The sequence below is a fragment of the Phoxinus phoxinus genome (genome assembly GCF_949152265.1).
Source record: "Phoxinus phoxinus genome assembly, chromosome: 19".
Classification (NCBI taxonomy): Eukaryota; Metazoa; Chordata; class Actinopteri; order Cypriniformes; family Leuciscidae; genus Phoxinus; species Phoxinus phoxinus.
Window position 1 is genome coordinate 4,948,069 of NC_136894.1, and position 13,352 is coordinate 4,961,420.

General features: G+C 37.9%; 1 protein-coding gene across 1 annotated transcript; it reads left to right on the plus strand.

Moving 5' to 3' along the window:
• The first annotated feature begins 10,853 nt into the window (after positions 1-10,853).
• LOC306987552 (progranulin-like) lies at positions 10,854-12,831 on the plus strand. The gene is made up of 5 exons (XM_079591929.1): positions 10,854-10,948; positions 11,127-11,315; positions 11,399-11,536; positions 12,421-12,538; positions 12,674-12,831. Exons 2-5 carry the CDS (start codon positions 11,127-11,129, stop codon positions 12,685-12,687), a joined length of 459 nt encoding a protein of 152 aa, XP_079448055.1. The 5' UTR covers positions 10,854-10,948; the 3' UTR covers positions 12,688-12,831.
• The last annotated feature ends 521 nt before the right edge of the window (positions 12,832-13,352 follow it).

Genomic DNA, 13,352 nt, shown 5'->3' on the forward strand with positions numbered 1-13,352 from the left:
TATCTTTCAACCTATGCAAATGATAAAAATACACAGAAATGAGATAGTGTCCACTGACAGTAAAGACACTTCTGCTATTGTATGAGAAAACTGCATACGCCAATAGGCAGCAATGCATTGTTTTTTTCTGGATGTCACACAACGGTCCCTGTCAGATAACGTCGTAGGTCACACAATAACGTCAACATGATGGCAGATGTCTGGATCGCATTCATACTTATGATCAGTCTATAAAGTACCTATCTTTTAGCGCTCGTCAAGTAAATACCTACTCAATGAGTATGCGGTTGCGAACACAGCCTAGTCAGCCTTGTTGAATGTAATATTGGCCTAATGGGTGGAGAGTATCCAACCAAACCCAAAGACAATTTGGGTGGATGGGACAGCATGATTTTGGGTGATTGGGACAGTGCTTAAAGGCTTTGCTAATTAAGAAAATTATTAACCTTGCAATTATTAACCTTGTGCAATATAGTATATGGTTACACTACCCTAAATTAATGAAAAGATGTGCTGTCCAAATAATCTAAACGTTGTGTTCCTGTTCAAAGCGGTAGGTAACATATTCAGTATTACAGAAATGTATCATGTGTTGGGCTGATGTTTTTATATGTCAAGAAACCTTGCCCAAGACGGAAATTTAAAAACTGGCCCAGTCACCCTTAAAGGGATAGTTCACTTTGAAATTAAATTTTGGTATGTTTTAGCTTATCTGAAGTGCATCCAAGATGCAGGTGTCTTTGTCTCCGCAGTAGTTTCAATTTTGATATTTTTAGGTCAAACCGTTCTTGTCTGTCAGTCATATAATGCAGGAATATAGGCACTGTCTCCAAAAGCATGCAGAGATGTCTCTAATAGCATACAGAGAAAAGTCCAAATTAAAAAATTCCCCATCGTAAGTGCACATTGATGGCCTAAGACACGAAACAAGCGGTTTGTGTGATAAAACGAACAGTATTTATATCGTTTTTATCTCTTTTACACAACCACGTACAAGTGATCTGTTTACCTAGTCTGCGCAAGCGCCGTAAAGCGCCGGAATGCTCCGGAAGTGTCTCCCGGATGAGTTCGCGCAAGCTTACGTAAATGTATTTTTTTTACATCGGTTTAAACATCCCGGATAAGCGCAAACTAGTACCATTTCTATTAGCCGTCCTACCTACAATCTCTGTTCTGTGCTTAGGTTCTGGTTTAAACAATGAGTGACGTAGCTACATGCGCGAGAGACCACTTCCGGAGCATTCCGGCGCTTTCCGGCGCTTGCGCAGACTAAGTAAACAGATCACTTGTACGTGGTTGTGTAAAAGAGATAAAAACGATATAAACTGTTCGTTTTATCACACAAACCGCTTGTTTCGTGTCTTAGGCCATCAATGTGCACTTACGATGGGGAATTTTTTTATTTGGACTTTTCTCTGTATGCTATTAGAGACATCTCTGCATGCTTTTGGAGACAGTACCTATATTCCTGCATTATATGACTGACAGACAAGAACGGTTTGACCTAAAAATATCAAAATTGAAACTACTGCGGAGACAAAGACACCTACATCTTGGATGCACTTCAGGTAGCTAAAACATAGCCTACCAAAATTTTATTTCAAAGTGAACTATCCCTTTAATTCTCCAACATGAAGCGATCCACAGTAAAGGCGGGTAAAGGTGTGTTTGTGTCCAATTTTTCAAGCCATATTAGCAAAAAGACACATGATCATTTTGATATAAACCCTCACATCTCTAACATCTTAACGGTCACTGAGGTAAAATGAGAACTGCGCATGTGCGTAGAGTGTCAGTTATAGATTTGTCAGGTGAGGAGAAGAGATAACCGCTCTACCGAACTTTGTTTTCTTTCTTTTATTTGTGACCAAAGATGGATGTTTTGTATACTTTTTCTCACTCGATCCCCATGTATGGGGACGAGTGTGACGTTTAAGTAGCTACTTTTATTAAACAAAAATGGGCCATCGTCTCTCGTGCATCTTTTCCTCCGACACCTGTTGATTTTCTCTCTCCCTCTCTCTCTCTGCGTTACAAAGTGGCGATCTGCCTTTGTCATTGCAGGATCTGTCCTCTTGTTTTCCTGTGAAGCTCAACACACTGCAGTTCAGTGATCACATACACCGTGAATCAATGACCCCATCTTGAGGTTGATTGTGGTACACAATACATAGACTGATGAATGCTATGAACAAGACAAATGGGTAACGCTTTAGATTACAGCCCGGAAAGTACTGCGTAATTAAAGCGATTTTACAGTGTAACTTTCTGTAATTATAGTGATACCTATAAAGTACTTACATGTAAGTATAAGGGAACAATATGTAAAGTTTGGGGAATAAAGGGGTAACAATCAGGATTAAAAAAAAATATTTATACTGTAAGTATTATAGAACTAAAGGCGTACTTATTCTACTATTATGAAACAAAAATCTAACATTTAGTAGCAATTTAGCAGGAACATATACTGCGTACCTTTTTGTAAAAATTGTGCTATAAAAAGATTGTTGTTTCATAATAGTAGAATAAGTACCCCTTAGTTCTATAATACTTACAGTATAAATATTTTTTTAATTCTCCTGGTTGTTACCCCTTTATTCCCCAAACTTTACATATTGTTACTTTATACTTACATGTACCGGTAAGTACTTTATACACTATAATACAGAAAGTTATGAAGTAAATTTGTCTTAATTACGCTGTACTTTCTGGGCTGTAATCTAAAGCGTTATCAATAAACGTTCTTATTCTCACTGTCAATCAATCATTCTTGACTCTATCCATGTCACATTATTAGTAATATAAACATTTGCAAATCTGTTTAGCCACAGACTAATTCTGATAGTATCTCGTTTTGTCTGATAATATCCATGAACATATCCTCTTTTTGAATACACTTTTTACTTTTGTATTAAGTTTACAACTGTTTGATGGCAGGAGCATTTACACCTTTCACTTCTCTGTTAGCCTATACACTCTTGTAAGAATGCCAGCTTTGTGATTTGAACTGTGGGGAAAGTAGCATGCATGAAAGAGGATGGAAGAATAACAGAAACACCAAATAAAATAAAAATATCTAAGTAAAGTAATCAGGTACAAACTAACACTTTATTAACTATACAAAAAACAACATGTTTTTAAGTTTTAAAATGAAGACAAAATGTTAAGTTACAAATATATGCACTTGTGTAACACAGACCAACAGAAACAGAACAATAGGCTTCACAAGGCTGGAGTTGAATGTAATTCCTAAACCATTTGTATCCAAGGCCAATAAACAATATGCACATCCTGGTGTAATGACCATATACATATAATGGGTTTTGTGCAGCTTGTTATAATGTATATAAATATATTCCGGTATTGTGCCAAAACTAGCATTGTAAGATTTACAATATCATTCAGAAAGTAGTTTAGGTCTTATGGGTTCCAAAATGGGTTGTGAAAAAGCATTTTGAGGAACTTTCAACCTATGCAAACTGAAAATACAGAGAACTGATATTGTGTACACTGACAGAAGAGTACATTACTGTGAGGGCACTTCTGCTTTTGTATGAGAAAACTGCGTAAGTCACGAGGCAATACAATGTTTTTCTTTCTTTTTTGCTCCTGACCTCAACAAAATGATCACGACAGCATTTTCTTGTGATCACCACATCATAAAAAGTTTGTTTTCTTGTGATTTCGACATAAACACCCGACCTGTTATCAAACGCAAGCACTTATTCAATTCTGTACCTTACACTCTTAAAAATAAAGATTAAGGGATAGTTCACTTTGAAATTAAATGTTGGTATGTTTTAGCTTACCTCAAGGGCATCCAAGATGTAGGTGTCTTTTTTTCCGCAGTAGTTTCAATTTTGATATTTTTAGGTCAAACTGTTCTTGTCTGACAGTCATATCATGCAGGTCTATGGTCACTGTCTCAAAGAGCATGCACAGAGTCCAAATTAAAACAATTCCCCATCGTCCAAATTAAACAATTCCCCATCGTAAGTACACATTGATGGCCTAAGACACAAAACGAGCGGTTTGTGTGAGAAAACGAATGGTATTTATATAGTTTTTACCTCTTGTAACACAGCCACGTCCAAGTGATCTGAGGGCGCGGGCGCTTCCTTCTGTGTGACGTGTACGCAGACTGGTGCATAGATATATATACACTAGATGTCGCATTAAAGACATTCGTTCCAATGAACTGCCGTAGCCAAGGTGACATCTAGTGTATACATCTATGCACCAGTCTGCGCACACGTCACACACCAGGATGCGCTCACGCCCTCAGATCACTTGGATGTAAAAACTATAGAAATACCGTTAGTTTTCTCACACAAACCGCTCGTTTCGTGTCTTAGGCCATCAATGTGTACTTACGATGGGGAATTGTTTAATTTGGATGATGGGGAATTGTTTTAATTTGGACTCTGTGCATGCTCTTTGAGACAGTGACCATAGACCTGCATGATATGACTGTCAGACAAGAACGGTTTGACCTAAAAATATCAAAATTGAACTACTGCGGAAAAAAAAACACCTACATCTTGGATGCCCTTGAGGTAAGCTAAAACATACCAAAATTTAATTTCAAAGTGAACTATCCCTTTAATTGCCATCAATGCTTCCATGAAGAACCTTTAACATCCATAGAACCTTTCCATTGGACAAACTGGTTCTTAATAGTGGAAAAAGGTTCTTTAACTCTGAAAGTGTCACACTCTCACACCACATGGACTCTTGTTTTTAACCAGTAGGCTACTGTTGTTCCTTAGTTAGTTTGTTGTCATGGAAACTCATTCGTTTCAGCTGTGCACCTATCAATCATCTCGTTATCCTCTCACTATTTAAGTTCAGTTCTGTCTGTGTGTCTTTGTCTGGTCTCATCTATTTGTAGTTGTGTTTGGATATAGCTTGTTGGAATTAAATCCTGTTACTGTCTTTGTGTTATTCGTGTGTTTAGTCTCTTCCACGCAACACGTGACAGAAAGGGTCTTTGGGAAACCAAAAAATAATTTGGGGTTGCATTTCACGTTTTGGTTGGAAATGAAAGTCGGGTTGACGTCAGAACCAATGACCGAAACCATTGTGGACATTATTGAGTGCACTTATTCAATCTCACATTCAATCCCACTGGAACTGTGTTTGATATTGATATGAGGGTATAGGGGCGATTTCTGACACAACCTATATCTAATTAACTTGAATATTATTACTATCCCAGCTGGCATTCGACTGACCTTAAACATTTAAATGTGGTTGAAATAATGTCAGTTTATGAAAAAAACATTAATTCAACGTTGAACACCAAATGGTTGAAATGGTGTTGTTAACTCACTATGGATTCAACATAGAAATATAAATAAAATTTGAGCTGTACATCAAATCAACATTATTTTTACAACCATGAACAAAATCCAACGGTTATCCAACACTGACACCTGACGTTGATTCAACGCTGACTCTACGTTAAAATGCCCTTCTCGACTAGATGTCATCCTACCCTGTCATGGGTGGATAGTAACAAAGTACATTTACTTTGAGTACTATACTTCAGTACACTTTTTGAGTATCTATACTTTACTTGAGTATTTTTCTGGAAACTTTTTACTTTAACTTCAATACATTTGAAAGAGAAATATCACACTTTTTACTCCACTATAGATGTGTACTTCTATTGTTGGGGTGGTAGGAGTGCTAAATAAATAAAGATGATTATGGCTGTCTTTTTTTTCTGTGTGGTTAATTCAGTTGTTTAATTTCTATTAAGATATATAAATTATAGGTTTTATATCATTCTAAAAGCTCTTAATACTACAAACTGGTAGTTGTATTCACTAGGTTGCTTCAGAAGCATAAGATACTCTAAGTATTGCATACAACCAATGCAACAATAAAAAAAAAATTACTTTTGATACTTAAGTACTTTTAAAAACAACTACTGTACTTTTACTTCAGTAAAAATCGGTCTTTACAACTTTTACTTGTAATGGAGTAATATTTGACCAGTAGTATCTGTACTTTTACTCAAGTAAGGAAGTTGTGTACTAGCATTGTAAGGGCGATATATTTAGTTCTTAAATGGGTTCCAAAATTGTTGTAAAAAAAAGCATTTTGAGGAACTTTCAACCTATGCAAACTATAAAAATACAGAGAACTGAGATTGTGTCCACTGACAGAACACTGTACATTAAGGGCACTTCTACTTTTATATGAGAAAACTACATAAGTCATGAGGCAATACGTTGTTTTTTTCTTTAATTTTTGCTCCTGACCTCGACAAAGTGATCATGACAGCATTTTCTTGTGATCACCACATCATAAAAAGTTTTCTTGTGATTTCGACATAAGCACTTATTAAATTCTGTACTTTACACTCTTAAAAATCAATATTCTTAATTGACATCAATGGTTCCATGAAGAACCTTTAACATCCATGGAACCTTAGGTTCTTAATAGTGGAAAAAGGTTCTTTAACTCTGAAAGGTCTTTGGGAAACCAAAAATAGTTCTTCATGGCATGACTGTGAAACCCTTTCTTTTTTTAAAGTGTTGCCTATTGGGAGCACTGCACTTCTGCTGTAGACTAATATTGAGTTTTGATCAGAAGTTGCCCTATGATGAATAAAAATCACAAACATGAAAAAAAAACATTAAGGTTAAATCCAAGAACATCTATCTGAGGCTAAAATCAGCATATTAGAAAGATTTCTGAAGGATTGAGCAGAGACTACTTTCAAACACAATACATTTTGATCGGTAGTGTGTTATCACTATATAAACATATCATGATTATGCTAGATCAGAAAAAAAAAAGCAAACACATGTAACAAACAAAACCGTTATATAATTTGGGAACTAACAAGTGATAACAGACCAGCCAATCCCGGAATAATAGTGATATCTTCATTGAAAAGTGATGTGAAAGGGTGGCCAGTTCAGAAATCTGTCAACACTAAAGATTTTTTAAGACATTTCGCATAAAATGTTGCATAATCGTTTGGTGCGAACCTCTAATAACCTGGAATAATCTCTTTATGTTCCTATTCCAAAAATATGTACATGTAAAAATGTTGATCTGATCGATTTGTTGATGGGACGGAGAAAGATAATAGCTAGATCTTTTTAAATGTTTATTGTTTATTATGAATCATTCAATATTTCAGTATCATTATTCATGAATATATATTTTTCCTTAGTCAGGAGACAATTATTATGGTCAAGCTGAGTCTCGTTTCTTTGATTAGTTAGTCTCAGTATTTAAGCCCTGTATTTTGTTCAGTTCTCCGTCTGATCTCGCAGACGAGTCTCCTTGGAGCTTTATGGGTTACGTGGAATGCATCCTTCTCCACAACGGTTCCCCGTTTACGATCTGCGAGAGCAAGGAGGAGACCAGCGCACCAGCCCAGCGACGGCGAAGTCTGTGCCCACCACAGATGCCGAGCCGGAGCCTGCCACGATCGGAGCGTCAGCAACAAGGACTGAGACCAGGATCGTCCCAGAGCCCGAGCCCGAGCCCGAGATAACTTCAGACCTGGTGTGTTAGCCGGCTACAGTTATCCGCTTGTTCCTGTGGGCGATTTGGTGGAGTTTGAGAGGATGATATGGAGCTCAACCCCCTCAACACCAGCTGAGGAAAAAGCGTTGATGGACTGAGAGAGCGAGTGTATCCGGCATGTTCCATTTCCACACGTGGAAGACGTGATAGGCACAAAATTGCCTGTCACGTCTTCAAGCACAAAAATGTCTGAGATTGTGTTCCCGCCTTGCTTCCCACTCTCACCTCCTGAACCTAATGAAAGTTCCCCGCCTCTTCCTCGTCGACTAAGAGGGCTGTTCATGGATTTTATGCCTGTCTTGTGTGTTCCTGTTAAGCCGGTCTCTTCACCCCCTTCTGAACTGCTGAGAACTCAAGCACTGCCTCTCCTTAGCTTTTCGTCTTCTACTAGGAGTGGCGACCCATTAGGACCACCTTGGACCTCCATGCCCGTCATTCCTCTTAGGCCTGGCAACCAGTCGGGCTCCACCATGGCTCCTCTGTCCCTCGGCTCCACCTGGGACCATCATCCTCTCGACTCCACCTGGGACCATCATCCCCTCGGCTCCACCTGGGATCATCATCCCCTCGGCTCCACCTGGGACCATCATCCCCTCGGCTCCACCTGGGATCATCATCCCCTCGGCTCCACCTGGGACCATCATCCTCTCGGCTCCACCTGGGACCATCATCCTCTCGGCTCCACCTGGGATCATCATCCCCTCGGCTCCACCTGGGATCATCATCCCCTCGGCTCCACCTGGAACCATCATCCTCTCGGCTCCACCTGGGACCATCGTCCTCTCGGCTCCACCTGGGACCATCATCCTCTCGGCTCCACCTGGGACCATCATCCTTTCGGCTCCACCTGGGACCATCATCCTCTCGGCTCCACCTGGAACCATATTCCTCTCAGCTCCACCGGGCTTTCCTCGTCCCTCTGGCTCCACCTTGCTCAGTCGTTGCTCTGCCTGCGCTCTGGACTTCCGGTCCTTCACCTGTGCCTCGTCCCTCCACCCCTTCGGCTCTATTGGGCTCTTCCTTTCTTCCAGCTCAACCTTGGCCCTCGGTATATATAATAAAAGGACTGCAGCACTTTAATCCAGCACTTTATTTTTTACATCATGCTGTAACTATACACGACACAAGGGAACACAGGCTGGAATCATGACAATGTTAAAGTAGTGCATATTTACATATATGAATAATAATTTAAAGCATGTTGTATGTTTTATACATTGTGAAAATAGCATGTATTTGACCGAAAATCCTAAAGATAGCGCAATGGATGTTTGTCAACAAAAACATTTTATTCAAAATTAGGCTAAATGTCTTTACATTTTGGCTTTAATAAGATTTCCCCAAGAAAAATGCAATAATAAACCTGATGTCCTCCTTGTTCTGCTTGCTGTCCACGACGTTGAAGCAATATAATTGATACCGGATTCAAGCTTTAATTTCCCTTTATTTGGATTAATAAATGAAAATTAAAATTAGGGCTATGCTAATAAAATTGTACTATGCAGTTGGGTCCTGTATAACTACAACTGTTTGACAGCTGACAACCTCAAGACAGTAACCATGGATACAAACGGTTAAATGTACCATATTTCCTTGTATGGAGGTAAAAAAAGGTCATAATTTCCATTAAAAAACTGAAGTGAAAGTGTTAGTTTTGAAATTTATATTCCAAATGTTACATAATCAGTAAACGAGAACCTCAACTTATAACATCCGGTTTGCAAATGTTGTATCAAAGCTGGAAGATTTTAATTTTGAAATCTTTGTAATGCAATTTCCTCCTCTCCCCTGGCATAAAGACAAAATTAAGCATTGTCAAAAATGTCATTGGACATTTCAATCAGACCAGGAATCTTGAGATACAATTCTCATATAACAATTAATATTTAAATCGAGGCATGATATTTTGATTATTTTCAGATAGCCTACCTGTGACAGAACTACACTGCAAGAAAGTTTTTTCGATGTTGTAAATTAAAAAAGATTATTTGAGTATACGCTTTACAAGTAAATACTGTTTTGATTGAGAAAAAAATTGAGACCACTGCAAAAGGTGCTCTTACAACAGCGCATGTACGAGTGACTTGAACCCTTGAAAACAAAGTCCACTAGATAGTGCACACGCGCCGAATGCCAAAGGTGTATACACTTTGAAAGGCTTGTCCACTCAACTGTGTGCAAGGCTGAGCGGAACGTGGAAAATTAAGTAAACTCAGGCCTTAACCTTTAGAGGACCAAGTGTTGGGCTGAAAACTGGACACATCAGAGAAGATTTTAGAATCAGGAAAATCTGTCTGTGTGAAGCCTGAAGGACGTGTGACTCAAGCCACATACAAGGTTATCCTGGAAGAAATCTTGCTTCCTTCTGTTCTGACAATAGCAGACCACTCAAAGGATTGGTCACAAGCCCCATCAAATAAAGCAAAGCTGCTTTAAATTCTGTCACCCAATAATAATGTCACCCAACAGCAATGTGAAGGACTGATAGGGAGAATGATGGGAAATCAGGATTATTCAACAAAATACTGATTGCTGAACTCATTGAGTTAAAACATTAGCATCTTGTTGTTTGGCATTTTAAAATGCATTTAATACTTTTCTTCAACAAGGACACATTAATCAAAAGTGAAAGTAGAATGATCAGAATAATTTCTGAAGGATCATGTGACACTGAAGATTGGAGTAAAATTCAGCTTTGCATCAGGGAGGAATAAATTATATTTTAAAATATATTAAAATCAGTTCTATCACGACAACTCTCGGAGTGATTAGTATGCTAATGGGTATGACAATGATGTATGTTTGGTCTCGGCGGAATAGATCTGGTACGCTGCTGCTGTACAATATAGCTCTATAGTTCTATACAGGTGGAGCTGGGGAAGGTGGAGGGTTTCTGAAGTGCTGCACTGCTAAGGCAAATGCTCATTGGCTACAGATACGGCAGGAACCAATCAGCTGCGCCCTATAGATAATGATGTGATTATGAACAGGTGAGTAAAATGACCTATTAGCCTGCACCATTTTTTAAAGGCAAAACTTTGTATTTATTAAATATTAATACTATAATTTTTTAACTAATTAATTAAAATCATGAATTACAAATTTAGTTTTAAAAAGTATATGTTTGGATGAGAGGAAGTGATCTCTCAATACCTCGGTCTTACTCTCATTCCCATTTTTTTATTTTAAAGCCTATTCATTCAAGGACTTCTGTATTTTTAAAAACTCATAAAGCATTATCTACACTTCGTGGTTAATTTTTCACTGAAGAAATTTCCTGTTTTTACAGTGGGAGGGGCTGTGTGAATATATATAAGAGACACAGACAGAACGGCAGGACAGCACAGGACAGCAAAACACAAAGAAGACACAATCCACAAAGAAGAGACTCAGCAAGGTAAATGTTTTTATTCTCACTGTCAATCAAACTATTATTGACTGTAGACTTTGTCACATTATCAATATCAAATGTTAGAACAGATGGAAAAAGTTCCAAAAAAAAAATTCCAGTAATTTCTAAAGAAAACGCAGAAACATACTAAATTTCAGATACTATTTTGATGTGATATTTTCAGATGGTTCCAGTGTTGATGTTCCTCATGGCAGCTCTTGTAGCTGCAGAGCCACTGATGGATCTCTCAGACCCAGTCGAGTCTGATGAGTCTGTCTCTGTGGTGCACTGTGATGCTTTGCATGCGTGTCCTGATGGAACAACGTGCTGTCGGAGTCCTTATGGAATTTGGTCATGCTGTCCTTACCCAATGGTAAATCACCATAAACGGTGTAACTTTTTTATAGTCTATAAAGTTTAAGGTTTAACCTTTGTTTGTTCTGCCCACTCCTTCAGGGTCAGTGCTGCAGAGATGGAATTCATTGCTGCAGTCATGGTTATCACTGCGATTCGACATCGACTCGATGTTTGAGGGGGTGGTTGAGAATGTCTTCTTCTCCTCAGCCGGCCTCCAAAGCTATCCAGAAAACTCAGGTATGTCAGTGCTCTGCCTATATGACTCCAAAGTAAAGCAACCTGTCATGGTACAATGACCTACATACTTGACAATCTTTAAAAACCATGTCATATGACTTCCAATCACCATTTCCGGCAGTTATAAAACATGGTTGAACATTTTTCAAGCGGCAAACAATTAACAGTGATAAAAAAAAGGCATGAGACTTTTGACACAAATTAAAGAAATATTTAGGGTTCAAAAACATTATATGTTCTCTAAATAGTCATAAATAGTCATTTAAATTTCTCAGCCTGTTAAAATAAACAATAGGGCAGTGAATTCTCTGTGGTTTAAAAGCAGAAATCTGACCCTGGATCACAAAACCAGTCACGTATATTTGTGGCAATAGCCAATAATACATTGTATGGGTAAAAATAATAAATTTTTCTTTTATGCCAAAAATCATAAGGATTTTTTTTTTTTTTAATTCATGTTCCAAGAATATATATTGTAAATGTCCTACTGTAAATATGTAAAACATTTATTTTTGTGAGTAAATGAAGCAAAATCGCAAACATTAATGCACAACTTTAAAGGTGATTTTCTCAATGTTTCCTTTTTTTTTTTTTTAACCTCAGATTCCAGATTTTCAAAGTTGTATCTGGGCCAAATATTGTCCAATCCTAACACACCATAAATAAATGGAAAGCATATTTATTCAGCTTTTAGATTATGTATAAATTTAAGTAAATAAAAATTACCCTTGTTTTGTGGTCCAGGGTCACAAATGTGCTATAGTTCATTATGTTCTATTGTATTTATTGAGCTGTAAAAAATGTAATGGTTCTTTCTTATAGAGATTTTTCTAAGGTGAGTTTCTGGTTAAGTGTTTACTAACATAATTCCTGTGAATGGAAAGGACCAGGCTCTTGAAAGGCAGACCCAGACTGAGACTGTTCATTGTGAAGGAAACGTCTACTGCCAAGCTGAGAACTTCTGCTGCAAGACAGCATCTGGCCAGTGGGGGTGCTGCAGCGGTAAAGCTAACTTCATCTCGCTGTATTATTAATCATGCTTAATCATCAAGCCAAAATAAACGTTGATGTCGATGACTAACAGATTTATGCAATGTAAGATTTAGTTTGCTCATATGGTATTTCTATGTTTTTTAGGGATGGTGTTGTAAGTACCAACCCCTGCCGTGAACCTCTTGTCAAAGACTGCAAAGTGCAAGAGGCTTTCAAAATCCACTGTCATTCTTGAGGGAATGGATCCATTCTTCATCCAAACTGAATTCATGTGAAATAAAAATGACAATTAGTCAAATTGATTTTTCTTTTGTTTTTGAAAGTGTACTTTTAATCATCCATCTACATTGTATTTTGTTCATGAATTAATCTGTGTTTATGCATATCTTTTAAGGGAAACATGTATGCTCCACTGACTTTCTTACAGTTTTGTTTACTGAAGTCTCCTCAGACACATTAGGACATTAGGTGGGAGAGGGACAATTAATTCCCTCTAGTTTAGAGAGACTGTGAGCTTAATTGAGGGAGAATCCATGGGGTCATAATGCTCATGCTATATAATGAGGTTATAGAGAAGCTTTAACAACTCGAAGATTGCACTGCATTGAGAGGCTCTCGGCTATAAAGTGCCATGCATTTGACTCTGGCACCTTATTCTTCTTCATGAGACATGAGTAAAGTACAGAAATTACTCACCGGGTTTAAATTATGCAGACACTAGTGCTCATGATTGAATGTTTTCTCTCCAACTTCTCAGAATATAAAAGAAACACGGGGTAGATATACACAGGATAACAAGGTGCTGCTAACAAGGAACAGGTGT

What these genes read in the sequence shown, in the direction of transcription:
- LOC306987552 (XM_079591929.1), top strand. Translation starts at nt 11,127, where the DNA reads ATGGTTCCAGTGTTGATGTTCCTCATGGCAGCTCTTGTAGCTGCAGAG. An exon ending in CATGCTGTCCTTACCCAATG is followed by an intron (nt 11,316 to 11,398) that starts GTAAATCACCAT and finishes CCACTCCTTCAG; the next exon opens with GGTCAGTGCTGCAGAGATGG. An exon ending in AAGCTATCCAGAAAACTCAG is followed by an intron (nt 11,537 to 12,420) that starts GTATGTCAGTGC and finishes GTGAATGGAAAG; the next exon opens with GACCAGGCTCTTGAAAGGCA.